At 46.6% G+C, this 13,779-nt stretch overlaps 1 protein-coding gene across 1 annotated transcript in view; it reads right to left on the bottom strand.

Annotated features, from left to right (window-relative positions):
- The window catches only part of DNAJC2 (DnaJ heat shock protein family (Hsp40) member C2), a 48,046-nt gene extending 37,752 nt beyond the window's left edge, over positions 1-10,294 (bottom strand). The window contains exons 1-4 of the mRNA XM_077471834.1: positions 10,127-10,294; positions 1,978-2,168; positions 1,363-1,438; positions 420-518 (exon numbers count right to left, since the gene is read on the bottom strand). Of these exons, the coding sequence (XP_077327960.1) occupies positions 420-518; positions 1,363-1,438; positions 1,978-2,168; positions 10,127-10,184 (424 nt within the window). The 5' untranslated portion in view covers positions 10,185-10,294. The remainder of the gene's footprint in view (positions 1-419; positions 519-1,362; positions 1,439-1,977; positions 2,169-10,126) is intronic.
- Between the last annotated feature and the right edge of the window lie 3,485 nt (positions 10,295-13,779).

The raw sequence follows: 13,779 nt of genomic DNA on the forward strand, positions 1-13,779 counted from the left end.
ATGTACGATTAATTCCACATGCAAACTTGACGTGTTTCAAATACTCTTGGAGGGGGGGGTGTTAGTTTCAGAGGAGAGAGCCAGCGACTGACAGTCACCCACTCTCCGCCTCATAAAGCGCTGAGAACCGAGTGATCAGTGGTCTTTGATGGCTCAGTTCTCAGTCTAAGAGCCAGTGGGGGACTGATGCTGTATCCACCTAGGCAAGTATGATTCTTAAGATAAAAATATCCAAACTTCTCTTTTAATGTGTTTCTATAAGCAAAAACTTAATAAAGCACAGAACACAGATTATGAATAGAAAGCTATCCAGTCATGAGCATGCAAGCACCATTTCAATAAAAATTTGCATTTTATGTGCATCGGTTTTGGGTGGCTGTGTCCCTTAAGTTTCAGTAAAGTTTTACCATTATTCTTACCTTTAGTTATACAGGTAAAATAGTCATTGTCGCCTTCAACTATCTGTTCTCCAGTAGCTTTTCTCTTGTCAGGATGGTGTTTCAGAACCATCGCTTTATCTGCCAATTAAAAAACAATTTCAAATGTTTATGTAAAGTACAGTGACTGAATTAAAAGGTATTAATACCTACTAAAGAACACTGAATTAATCTAAAAACAGGCATATGCATTGTATCTGCATGACAATACTGTAAGGAAAAGCAAATATATTCAAACACAGAGACCCCGAAACTGAAGTGTATTTATACAAAAAATAAAAATAAAAATCACTTTCTACACAAATGAAAATTTGTAAACTTGAAAACATACATATGAGAGAATTCCTATTTTGGGGGCCACAAAATCAACAAGAGGTATGTGCTGGAAGAGGAGGGTTCTTCCTCTACATTGCTATTGCACATTTACAGATACAGTTATGCCCCATACACACGATCAGAAATTCTGCAAACAAAAGTCAGATGTGAGCTTTTAGTTAGAAATTCCGACCATGTGTATGCTCCATCAGACTTTTGCTGGCAGAATTCGAGCCAGCAAAAGATTGAGAGCAGGTTCTCTATTTTTCTGTTGGAAAAAGTTCCTATCCGAAAACACGTTCGTCTGTATGCAATTCGGATGTGCAAAAAAAAAAAAAAATCACGCATGCTCAGAAAATTTGACGCATGCTCGGAAGCATTGAACTTAATTTTCTTGGCTTGTCGTAGTGTTGTATGTCACCGCGTTCTTGGCGGTCGAAAGTTCTGAGGACCTTTGCATGACCGTGTGTATGCAAGGTGAGCTTGACCGGAATTCCATCGGAAAAACGGTCCAAGTTTTTTCTGACGAGATTTCTGATCGCGTGTACGCACTATTGTTTGGAAAGGATTGCTTTAAGCTATATAACTGACATATTTTAAAGGTACTTACGTGCAGCTTTGATCTGTTTCTGTGTGGCCTTGTACCTCAGTTTTGCCAATCCAAGTACAGCATAATGATCCTGGTTCTATTTAGATATAAATAAAAGTGTCCAGCTTTACTATTACGTCACACTTGGATGTTCAGGACCATTACTAGGAGTCCTTAGTTTTCCCCAGACAATCTGAATGTATAATTTAAGGTCTGATTCAACACCAATTAGCTTTTTCTTTGTTTCTGCTAACTGATAGGTGGACTCTCCCTCTAGTTACCTTTATCTTTGGGAGAATACAATGAAGAAATTTCCATACAACAGTTTGCATCTCCAACCCAACACCACAAATATGCAACAATGTTGTCACTCACTCTGGCACCTGGTTTCTAAAATGTTAACTTTTTTTAAAGGAAAATAATATGGAGAATCTAATGAAGAATGACCATAGTAGTTGGCCAACACCAAATAGTCTGTTTGAGATATCTTGCCAGCCCTGTAGAGGAGTAATTAATATTTCAAGAAACATACAAACCTGTCACAAAGGATTTGGGGGGGGGGGGGTAATGGATGCAACTTCTTCTGTACTGTTTATTTCTATTTATTGGGAAGCACTCATGTAAAAGGCTACAAACCTTCCAGTCCTTAGGATCAAGCGATTTCAGTAGTGCAAACTCTTCCAGCTGAAACTCTTCATCCTCTGACTCTTCAGAGGATTCCTTTTCATCTTCCAGCTCCTGGAATGACGCTGACACATTTCTATTCCTACGTTTGATGAAGGCTTCAAACCATCGGCCCACAGGTTCAACTTGACAGAGCAGTGAGGCTGCCATGATAAAAGGCCAATATTAAAATCAAAAATATAACTGCATTCTGAATGCAAAGCAGTCTTATTTTGACAGTGAAAGTCATTCACACTACATAACACACACACACACACGCTGCTCTCTTTACTGGTAGTTTTTAAGCCATTATTTTGCCAACATCAGTGATGCCAACTGATGAGGAGAGTAATCAGTCACCGAAATAGGATTTACCAATCAATTGCTACTCTTCTTTTAAGATTCAATTTGTTTAGAGCAATCTTCAGATAAAAACAATGTGCACATGTATGTCATTTTGTTCTTTTACCATTCTGGAATAAGGAATGTTTTCTTGACTGCCATCTCATTCTGTGAAGCATATTTCTAAAAGTGCTAATTGCTTGGCTGTTATAATGATAAACAAACTTCAAAACTTTCAGTCATTGACTCACAAAAATTTATATTGGTAGCTCTGACTTCATGTGCTAAAATCTTATTCTGGATCAGTGTTAAACTCAAGGGGTGGGTGACGGTTTCGGAGACAGACGAGGTCCGAGGAGCTCTGGGTCTTAGACCTGCAGAGCGGCTAATACAAGCAACAGAGGCACCAGTGTTTCAGCTCTCTGGGTAGCGCTATTCCTACCCGACAGCCTGGAAGTGTCAAAGCAGGCTCACAGCAGTGGATGCCACAGAAGTTAACAGAATTTTTCTCCCCTGTGCTGGAGTCAGACACCCAAGATGATGCCGAACCCGGCATGTGCCCCATGCTGCAGGAAGACTCGACGTCTGATTCCAGCAACTCTGCTTCCTCCACATGCATGGCCATCTGCCTTCCATCGTAGCCTCTTGGTGAATTCTCCCCACCCGATAGTCCCACTGTCAGAAGGCCAGCTAAAATAGAAAAAGCTAAACAAGGGGATCACGATGATGAGGGACAGAACAGCCACCTTCTCCCCCCTCTACAGATCCCCCTGGAGGACTTTCCAGCTTTTAACCAGCCTGTGTCAGTCTCTAATGCCCCATACACACTATCAGTTTTTCTGCTGAGTTTTTCCATCAGATTTACCAAAACCATGTAGTACAAGGGCCTGCCTGATTACATACAACTGGAAACTCCTAAGGTTTGACCTCATTTTATATGGTTTTGGTAAATCTGAAGGAAAAACTCAGCAGAAAAACTGATAGTGTGTATGGGGCTTAACTGAACTTGAGCAGTTCTGTAAAGAAGAGATGGAAAATTCTGCAACATGTAGATGTTAGTAGAGACATATCCCAACAGACTAAAGGCTGCAATTAAAGCAAAAAGGTGGTCCAACAAAATAATGACATAAGGGGGTGATCCCTTTTCCAACCATTTTTCTCTGCCATGTTGGTGTTATATCTTTCACTTGGATGTTATAAGTTGTACTAAGTAAATACAGCTGGATAAAATTTATTTATTTTTTTATTAAAAAAAGTGCCCATCTTAACCACTTCAGCCCTGGACCAATAAACACCTTAAGGACCAGAGGTCTTTTTCCAATTTCGCACTGCGCTGCTTTAACTGGTAATTGCGCGGTCATGCAATATTGCACCCAAACGAAATTTGCGTCCTTTTCTTCCCACAAATAGAGCTTTCTTTTGTTGGTATTTGCCTCTGCGATTTTTATTTTTTGCGATATAAATGGAAAAAAAAGCGAAAATTTTGAAAAAAAAAAAAAAAAAAAAAGATATTTTCTTCTTTTTGTTATAAGAAAAAAATCGAATAAACTAAATTTTAGTCATACATTGAGGGCAAAATTTATTCAGCCACATGTCTTTAGTAAAAAAAATGTCAATAAGCGTATATTTTTTGGTTTGCGCAAAAGTTATAGCTAGACTAGTACATTAGTACACTAGTACTAGAGTACATTTTCTGGAATTTACACAGCTTTTAATTTATGACTGCCTATCTCATTTCTTGAGGTGCTAAAATGGCAGGGCAGTACAAATCCCCCCCAAATGACCCCATTTTGGAAAGTAGACACCCCAAGGAAATTGCTGATGGGTATGTTGAGCCCATTGAATATTTATTTTTTTTGTCCTAAGGGATTGAATAATGACAAAAAAAAAAAAAAAAAACAAAAAAAAATTCCAAAAAGTTGTCACTAAATGATGTATTGCTCACACATGCCATGGTTATATGTGGAATTGCACCCCAAAATATATTTCGCTACTTCTCCCGAGTATGGGGATACCACATGTGTGGGACTTTTTGGGAGTCTAGTCGCGCACGGCACCCCGAAAACCAATCACCACCTTCAGGATTTCTAAGGGTGTAAATTTTTGATTTTACTCCTCACTACCTATCACAGTTTCGAAGGCCATAAAATGCCAAAATAGCACAAAACCCCCCAAAATGACCCCATTTTGGAAAGTAGACACCCCAAGCTATTTACTGAGAGGCATGTTGAGTCCATGGAATATTTTATATTTTGCCACAAGTTGCGGGAATATTACAAACTTTTTTTTTTTTGCACAAAGTTGTCACTAAATGATATATTGCTCACACATGCTATGGGCATAAGTCAAATTACACCCCAAAATAAATTCTGCTGCTTCTCCCGAGTACGGGGATACCACATGTGGGGGACTTTTTGGGAGCCTAGCCACGTACGGGACCCCGAAAACCAAGCACTGCCTTCCGGATTTAAATATAAAATCTACCAAAAAAACTGTTAGCAATCGCAGGGATCAGGCCTGACTCTGCGATCGCTGCAGTTATGCGTTTAGTGTTTTGTAAGTGACAGTGATCGATCGATACTGCACTTGGGTGGGCTGGGCAGAGGGGCAAAACGCAGGTGCTAGCAGGTATCTGGGCTGATCCCGCTAACAATGTGTTTTTTTTGGAACCCTAAACTGCTGGGGACGCTAGTATAGATCTGATCAGATCAGATATTGATCTGTTCAGATTCTATACCACTACGGGAGGTGTATGCTTTGCGTGTGGGTGTTAGCGGTACTGGCACTGCCTGGGGCGACGCAGACCCTGACCCTAAAACCTAATTGATATCACCGCCGGGTGATCAGGGGGTTAAACCTTTATTGGGTAATAAATGGTGGGTGCCCTGATGCTATAAAAAACAAACTAACCAGAGTCACCCGTAACACTTATACGGTGATCACTGGTGAAAAAAACTAGGGGCAATCAGGGGGTTCAAATTTTTATTAGGTAGTATATGGGGGTCCCTGGCGCTATATAAAAACCTGACGGGGAACCTAAATAACTAACTGGCTAACCAGCGTCACCAGTGACACTTATACTGTGATCGCTGGTGAAAGGGTTAACTAGGGGCAATCAGGGGGTTAAAACCATTATTGGGTAGTATATGGGGGTACCTAGCGCTATAAAAACCTGGTGGTGAACCTAAAAAAATAACTAGCTACCTAGCGACAGTAGCAACACTAATGCAGCGTTCAGAAAAATGATCGCTTAGTACAGGGCTCGACAAAACCCGGTCGCCAGGTCGCATTGGCGACTAGAAATAGCGACCTCGCGCCTGGGGCAGCACAGCTGGGGGTATCCTGTGTCTGTGGACCCCCCCAGCGTGATCGCGTCGGGCCGTTCCGCCGGCGGCCGAAAATTTAGGCCGCGGCTTTGAGGCCTTCTGCGGTCCTATGATTCCTTATGGAATCTGGCGCCCTCTTGTGGTCGCCGTTGGTATGACAAACCAGCAATGTTAATGAAGATTCCTCTGCCTGTATTATATTACCTGCCTCTTCTTGCCTTTATTTAGAACCCCCTAAACATTATATATATTTTTTATTCTAACACCCTAGAGAATAAAATGGTGGTTGTTGCAATACTGTCTGTCACACTGTATTTGTGCAGCGGACTTACAAGCGCACTTTTGTTGGGAAAAATAATTTAGTTAATAAAAAAATAAGACAACAGTAAAGTTAGCCCAATTATTTTTTATATTGTGAAAGATAATGTTACGCCGAGTAAATTGATACCCAACATGTCACGCTTCAAAATTGCTATCCCCCCCCCCGGAACACCAATGGCGGGGCCGCTGTCCCCCCCCCCCGGAACACCAATGGCGGGGCGCTGCCCCCCCGGAACACCAATGGCGGGGCGCTGCCCCCCCCCCGGAACACCAATGGCGGGGCGCTGTCCCCCCCCCCGGAACACCAATGGCGGGGCGCTGTCCCCCCCCCCCCCCCGGAACACCAATGGCGGGGCGCTGTCCCCCCCCCCCCCCCGGAACACCAATGGCGGGGCGCTGTCCCCCCCCCCCCCCCGGAACACCAATGGCGGGGCGCTGTCCCCCCCCCCCCCGGAACACCAATGGCGGGGCGCTGTCCCCCCCCCCCCCGGAACACCAATGGCGGGGCGCTGTCCCCCCCCCCCCCGGAACACCAATGGCGGGGCGCTGTCCCCCCCCCCCCGGAACACCAATGGCGGGGCGCTGTCCCCCCCCCCCGGAACACCAATGGCGGGGCGCTGTCCCCCCCCCCCCGGAACACCAATGGCGGGGCGCTGTCCCCCCCCCCCCGGAACACCAATGGCGGGGCGCTGTCCCCCCCCCCCGGAACACCAATGGCGGGGCGCTGTCCCCCCCCGGAACACCAATGGCGGGGCGCTGTCCCCCCCCGGAACACCAATGGCGGGGCGCTGTCCCCCCCCCCCGGAACACCAATGGCGGGGCGCTGTCCCCCCCCCCGGAACACCAATGGCGGGGCGCTGTCCCCCCCCCCCGGAACACCAATGGCGGGGCGCTGTCCCCCCCCCGGAACACCAATGGCGGGGCGCTGTCCCCCCCGGAACACCAATGGCGGGGCGCTGTCCCCCCCCCCGGAACACCAATGGCGGGGCGCTGTCCCCCCCCCCGGAACACCAATGGCGGGGCGCTGTCCCCCCCCCCCGGAACACCAATGGCGGGGCGCTGTCCCCCCCCCCCCGGAACACCAATGGCGGGGCGCTGTCCCCCCCCCGGAACACCAATGGCGGGGCGCTGTCCCCCCCCCGGAACACCAATGGCGGGGCGCTGTCCCCCCCCCCCGAACACCAATGGCGGGGCGCTGTCTCCCCCCCCCGGAACACCAATGGCGGGGCGCTGTCTCCCCCCCCCCCCGGAACACCAATGGCGGGGCGCTGTCTCCCCCCCCCCCCGGAACACCAATGGCGGGGCGCTGTCTCCCCCCCCCCGGAACACCAATGGCGGGGCGCTGTCTCCCCCCCCCCCGGAACACCAATGGCGGGGCGCTGTCTCCCCCCCCCGGAACACCAATGGCGGGGCGCTGTCTCCCCCCCCGGAACACCAATGGCGGGGCGCTGTCCCCCCCCCGGAACACCAATGGCGGGGCGCTGTCCCCCCCCCCGGAACACCAATGGCGGGGCGCTGTCCCCCCCCCCGGAACACCAATGGCGGGGCGCTGTCCCCCCCCCGGAACACCAATGGCGGGGCGCTGTCCCCCCCCGGAACACCAATGGCGGGGCGCTGTCCCCCCCCCGGAACACCAATGGCGGGGCGCTGTCCCCCCCCCGGAACACCAATGGCGGGGCGCTGTCCCCCCCCCCCCCGGAACACCAATGGCGGGGCGCTGTCCCCCCCCCGGAACACCAATGGCGGGGCGCTGTCCCCCCCCCCGGAACACCAATGGCGGGGCGCTATCCCCCCCCGGAACACCAATGGCGGGGCGCTATCCCCCCCCCGGAACACCAATGGCGGGGCGCTATCCCCCCCCCGGAACACCAATGGCGGGGCGCTATCCCCCCCGGAACACCAATGGCTGAGCAAGCGGATCGCTGAATACGAACCCTCCCGGGATGCGCACATGTGAAAGGGGCCTTAGTTTTATCTATTTTAGTCACTAACTAAAATTAAGTCTACAGATAAAGCCTTGTGACTTCCCTGGTTTATATATTTGTTCCAGGCAAGTGACTTAAAATTATATTTTTACAAATATTTTCACCCTAGATTTACAAAAAGCTTTCACTCATTTTTACAATGAAATCCAATTAGAAAAAAAATTGTAATCCTGTAAGCCAGCATAATAGTCAAGCAATGGCAGACTTCATATTTCTATAATGACAGGGTTACTGGAAGCAAAATGTAGTGGGCTATATTCCTCCAACTAATTAAGAAAAAAAAAAAAAAAAACACACATGCATTCAAAAGGCAGCAGTAGGACCTCCTGAAAGCCTGTCACCACTGTGGATTGCTTTTTTTCAGTGGCAAGCAGTAACCCAAGTCTAACAGAATCCTTACTGAGTTAGGTAGTTGACTGAAAGGCTGGGGAAGTCACTCTGAACTTAAAAAAAAAAAAAAAAAAAAAAAAAAAAGTGTACCTTCACTCATCAAAACTACTTTGCTTCACTGTATTTCTCCGCCCTCCAAGTAGAAAAACGGACTTATTTACTTATTGTTTAACCACTTGCCCACCAGGATTTTTCCAACATTTGTTGTTTACAAGAAAAAAAAAAATCTGTATTTTGTGCTAGAAATTTACTTAGAGCCCCCAAAAATTATATATATTTTTTTTTTTTTTTTTTTAGCAGAGACCCTAGAGAATAAATTGGCGGCTGTTGCAATTATTTTTTTAAGGTCGCACAGTTTGTGTGTAGTGGTATTTTTAAATACAATTTTTTTGGGGAAAAAAAAAAAAAAAACACACTTTAATGAATTTTTAAAAAAAACACACTAGAATATATATATATATATATATATATATATATATATATATATATATATATATATATATATATATATATATATATACACATACATATACACACATACATACATACATACACACACACACACTATATATATATATATACACACACACACACAAAATATATATTTTTTGTATAATATGAAACATGATGTTTTGCCAAATATAAAGATACCAAAAACGTTGTAAAATTGTACACTCATTGAAATGGCTATTACTTAAAAATCTCTATAGGCAATGATTAAAAATGTACAGGTTGCCAGTTTAGAACTACAGAGGTGGTCTAGTACTAGAATTATTTCTCTTGCGCTGATGTTCTAGGCAATACCTCACGTGTGGTGCGAACAGTTTACATACGTGGGCATGACCTACGTATTTGTTCACCACTGCGCTCAAGTGCGGGGCTCTTTTTTATATCTTTTTTCACATTTTTACATTGCCCATCACTTTTATTGCTATCGCAAGGAATATAAGCATTCCTTGCAATAACAAAACAGCATGACAGGTCCACTTTATGGAGATATCTTTTGCTTTAATGTTTACATGTGCCACAACCAGAAGAGATCATGACTTCGCTCCAGTCCTAGAGATGAGCCGAGGTCATCTTTCCTTCGCTCACCTCTATGGCCAGCCGTCACCAGCTGGGGGGGGTGAGAGACTACCCCTCTTGCCACTTCTAAACGTGACCCAATGGCAAATCCGCCACTCTTTCTTTGCGGAACAATTTGAGCCCATTCATTTTTTATTGAAGCAAACAGCCCCACAAAATATAGTTTTTCAGCATTAGGAGCATTTGGGGTACCGATGGGCACCCCTAATCTGTATCATCTCTGGGTATCACCTGAGACTAGTCATGTCACGGAGTATATGTGACGGTTTACAACAAACTTTAATCGCATGGCCACTGTTGTGATTTCATCTTTTTGTTAAATGCCTTTGGTTCCTTTGTACAATTGTGAAGGGTAGAGCAGCCTATTGAAATGAATGGGAAGCCCTAAACACAACACAACACACCACAACACACCACACCACACCACATACACAGGTGTGAATGGAGTCCAATGTGAGAGCCCCAACAAAAGGGTCCAATTACAGACGAAATAAAAGGGTGCACAAGCCCACATTCCAGTACAATGTGTATACAATCCAGGAGAGAGGAGCCCCCTGCAGGCGCACACACAGTCATCTTCCAGTTTCCTCTGCAGGGCTGCCATTGCTGTATGAGAACACATACATAGAGCTGCCACTGTGCCCACATACACCCCTCCCCAGGCCCACTCACCTGCACACAGGGACCGGGTCACTCCGGTGCTGAGCTCGGGCCGCGCTTCCAGTAGCATGACTCCGGCCTGAGGACACCACACAGCGGAAGACTGAGCTTCTTCTCCCGGCACTCACCCACAAAGCCGCATGGAGGAAGAGCGAGCACTTCCAGGTCACCAGTGTGTCACACCTATTCCTGTCCGCCGGATACCACCGACCCGACTAATCCTGTCCGCCAGTCATCATCGTCATCCACGCTGCAGTGCTGGCAAAGCCCAGTTTACAATGTGTGGAAACCCTAACACTACATGGCTCTTATTTACTCATGAAAACCAAATAAAGTCTTTTATTTTATCTGTTCCAAATGCACTAAAAATGGCTGAAATCTTGTGAGCCGATGAATTCCTGTACTCTGCCTCTGGACTGTTATCAGCATTATTCCCTTCAAAACACTATATATCCCAACATGCAAAAACTCATATTTTGCCCGCAACCAACCCCCCTGGCAAAATATTTTTTAAATCACCTTTTTAATATCTTTTCACAGTGCTTCTGGGGCAGGGGGTGGGTGGTATGTGGCAGTGGACGGTGTCTGTATTTTTTTTTTATTTTTAATAATTGATTTTTTTACATTTAATTTAATTTGTTTTAAATTTTTATTTTTTATTTTTAAATTTCACAATGTTTTTTGGGGAGGAGATTGGGGCAGTGAACAGTGTTGGTAGGGCAGGGGAGAGTGGTGTCAGTAGTTTTTTATTTTATTTTTTTACACTTTTTATTTTTTTATATTTTTTTCATATTTTTTGGGGGGCCTTGGTGAGATATCAGGGGTCTTAGCAGACCCCCGACATCTCCCCTTTGAGACAAAGGGACTGAGGACACAGATTCCCCAGTCCCTTTCTCAGCACTAAAGATGACTCAACAGGAGAAGGGATGAGCTGAATATTCAAGTCGAACACCAGCGGTTCGCCCGTTCTGCGAAACCAGAACATTATGGGCCATTTGCGCCAAATTTGTGTGACGCTCACGGCCCATAATGCACTGCGCCATTGCAGTGCATTGCTGGCTGATGATTGGCCAAGCATGCGCTATGGCCAGCGCCGTTAGCGAAGTGAGCCATAATTGGCCACAGGCAGCTGCAGCAGTTACAGTCGGTGTATTGTACCACCTGCACAGTGTACACCTGAAGCTACCCCAATTGCTGGTGTTGTCCTGGTCCTATACCACAGGCAGATGGAGCAGTTGCAGTCGGTGTATTGTGCCACCTGCGCAGTGTGCACCTAAAGCTACCCCGATTGCTGGTGTTGTTCTGGTCCAATACCAAAGGCAGCTGCAGCAGTTACAGTCAGCGTATTGTGCCACCTGCACAATGTACACCTCAAGCTACCCCAATTGCTGGTGTTCTTCAGATCCTATACCACAGGCAGGCAGCTGCAGTAATTACAGTCTGTGTACTGTGTCATCTGCACAGTGTGCACCTAAAGCTACCCCAATTGCTGGTGTTCTGCTGATCCTATACTGCAGGCAGCTCCAGTAATTACAGTCGGTGTACTGTGTCATCTGCACAGTGTGCACCTAAAGCTACCCCAATTGAAGGTGTTCTGCTGATCCTATACCGCAGGCAGCTCCAGTAATTACAGTCGGTGTACTGTGTCATCTGCACAGTGTGCAGCTAAAGCTACCCCAATTGCTGGTCTTCTACTGATCCTATACCGCAGGCAGCTCCAGTAATTACAGTTGGAGTATTGTGCTATCTGCACAGTGTGCACCTAAAGCTACCCCAATTGCTGGTGTTCTGCTGATCATACACCGCAGGCAGCTCCAGTAATTACAGTTGGTGTATTGTGTCATAAGCACAGTCCGCACCTACAGCTACCCCAATTGCTGGTGTTCTTCAGATCCTATACCGCAGGCAGGCAGCTGCAGTAATTACAGTCTGTGTACTGTGTCATCTGCACAGTGTGCACCTAAAGCTACCCCAATTGCTGGTGTTCTGCTGATCCTATACTGCAGGCAGCTCCAGTAATTACAGTCGGTGTACTGTGTCATCTGCACAGTGTGCACCTAAAGCTACCCCAATTGAAGGTGTTCTGCTGATCCTATACCTCAGGCAGCTCCAGTAATTACAGTCGGTGTACTGTGTCATCTGCACAGTGTGCACCTAAAGCTACCCCAATTGAAGGTGTTCTGCTGATCCTATACCGCAGGCAGCTCCAGTAATTACAGTCGGTGTACTGTGTCATCTGCACAGTGTGCACCTAAAGCTACCCCAATTGCTGGTCTTCTACTGATCCTATACCGCAGGCAGCTCCAGTAATTACAGTTGGAGTATTGTGTTATCTGCACAGTGTGCACCTAAAGCTACCCCAATTGCTGGTGTTCTGCTGATCCTACACCGCAGGCAGCTCCAGTAATTACAGTTGGTGTATTGTGTCATAAGCACAGTGTGCACCTACAGCTACCCCAATTGCTGGTGTTCTTCAGATCCTATACCACAGGCAGGCAGCTGCAGTAATTACAGTCGGTGTACTGTGTCATCTGCACAGTGTGCACCTAAAGCTACCCCAATTGCTGGTGTTCTGCTGATCCTATACTCCAGGCAGCTCCAGTAATTACAGTCGGTGTACTGTGTCATCGGCACAGTGTGCACCTAAAGCTACCCCAATTGAAGGTGTTCTGCTGATCCTACACCGCAGGCAGCTCCAGTAATTACAGTTGGTGTATTGTGTCATAAGCACAGTGTGCACCTACAGCTACCCCAATTGCTGGTGTTCTTCAGATCCTATACCACAGGCAGGTAGCTGCAGTAATTACAGTCTGCGTACTGTGTCATCTGCACAGTGTGCACCTAAAGCTACCCCAATTGCTGGTGTTCTGCTGATCCTATACTGCAGGCAGCTCCAGTAATTACAGTCGGTGTACTGTGTCATCTGCACAGTGTGCACCTAAAGCTACCCCAATTGAAGGTGTTCTGCTGATCCTATACCTCAGGCAGCTCCAGTAATTACAGTCCATGTACTGTGTCATCTGCACAGTGTGCACCTAAAGCTACCCCAATTGCTGGTCTTCTACTGATCCTATACCGCAGGCAGCTCCAGTAATTACAGTTGGAGTATTGTGTTATCTGCACAGTGTGCACCTAAAGCTACCCTAATTGCTGGTGTTCTGCTGATCCTACACCGCAGGCAGCTCCAGTAATTACAGTTGGTGTATTGTGTCATCTGCACAGTGTGCACCTAAAGATACCCCAATTGCTGGTTTTCTTCAGATCCTATACCACAGGCAGGCAGCTGCAGTAATTACAGTCAGTGTACTGTGTCATCTGCACAGTGTGCACCTAAAGCTACCCCAGTTGCTGGTGTTCTGGTGATCCTACACTGCAGGCAGTTCCAGTAATTACAGTTGGTGTATTGTGTCATCTGCACAGTGTGCACCTAAAGCTACCCCAATTGCTGGTGTTCTTCAGATCCTATACCACAGGCAGGCAGCTGCAGTAATTACAGTCGGTGTACTGTGTCATCTGCTCAGTGTACACCTAAAGCTACCCCAATTGCTGGTGTTCTCATCACCCTACAAGCCATTAGTATGCCTGGAAGGCCAACAAGGAGAGGCAGACAGTCACGAGCCAATAAAAGAGGGCAAGCAAGCTCTGTGTATAGAGGCAACAGTGCT

This window comes from Lithobates pipiens, unplaced genomic scaffold (genome assembly GCF_037356315.1).
Source record: "Lithobates pipiens isolate NorthernLeopardFrog02 unplaced genomic scaffold, aLitPip1_a1.2 Scaffold_8, whole genome shotgun sequence".
Lineage (NCBI taxonomy): Eukaryota > Metazoa > Chordata > Amphibia > Anura > Ranidae > Lithobates > Lithobates pipiens.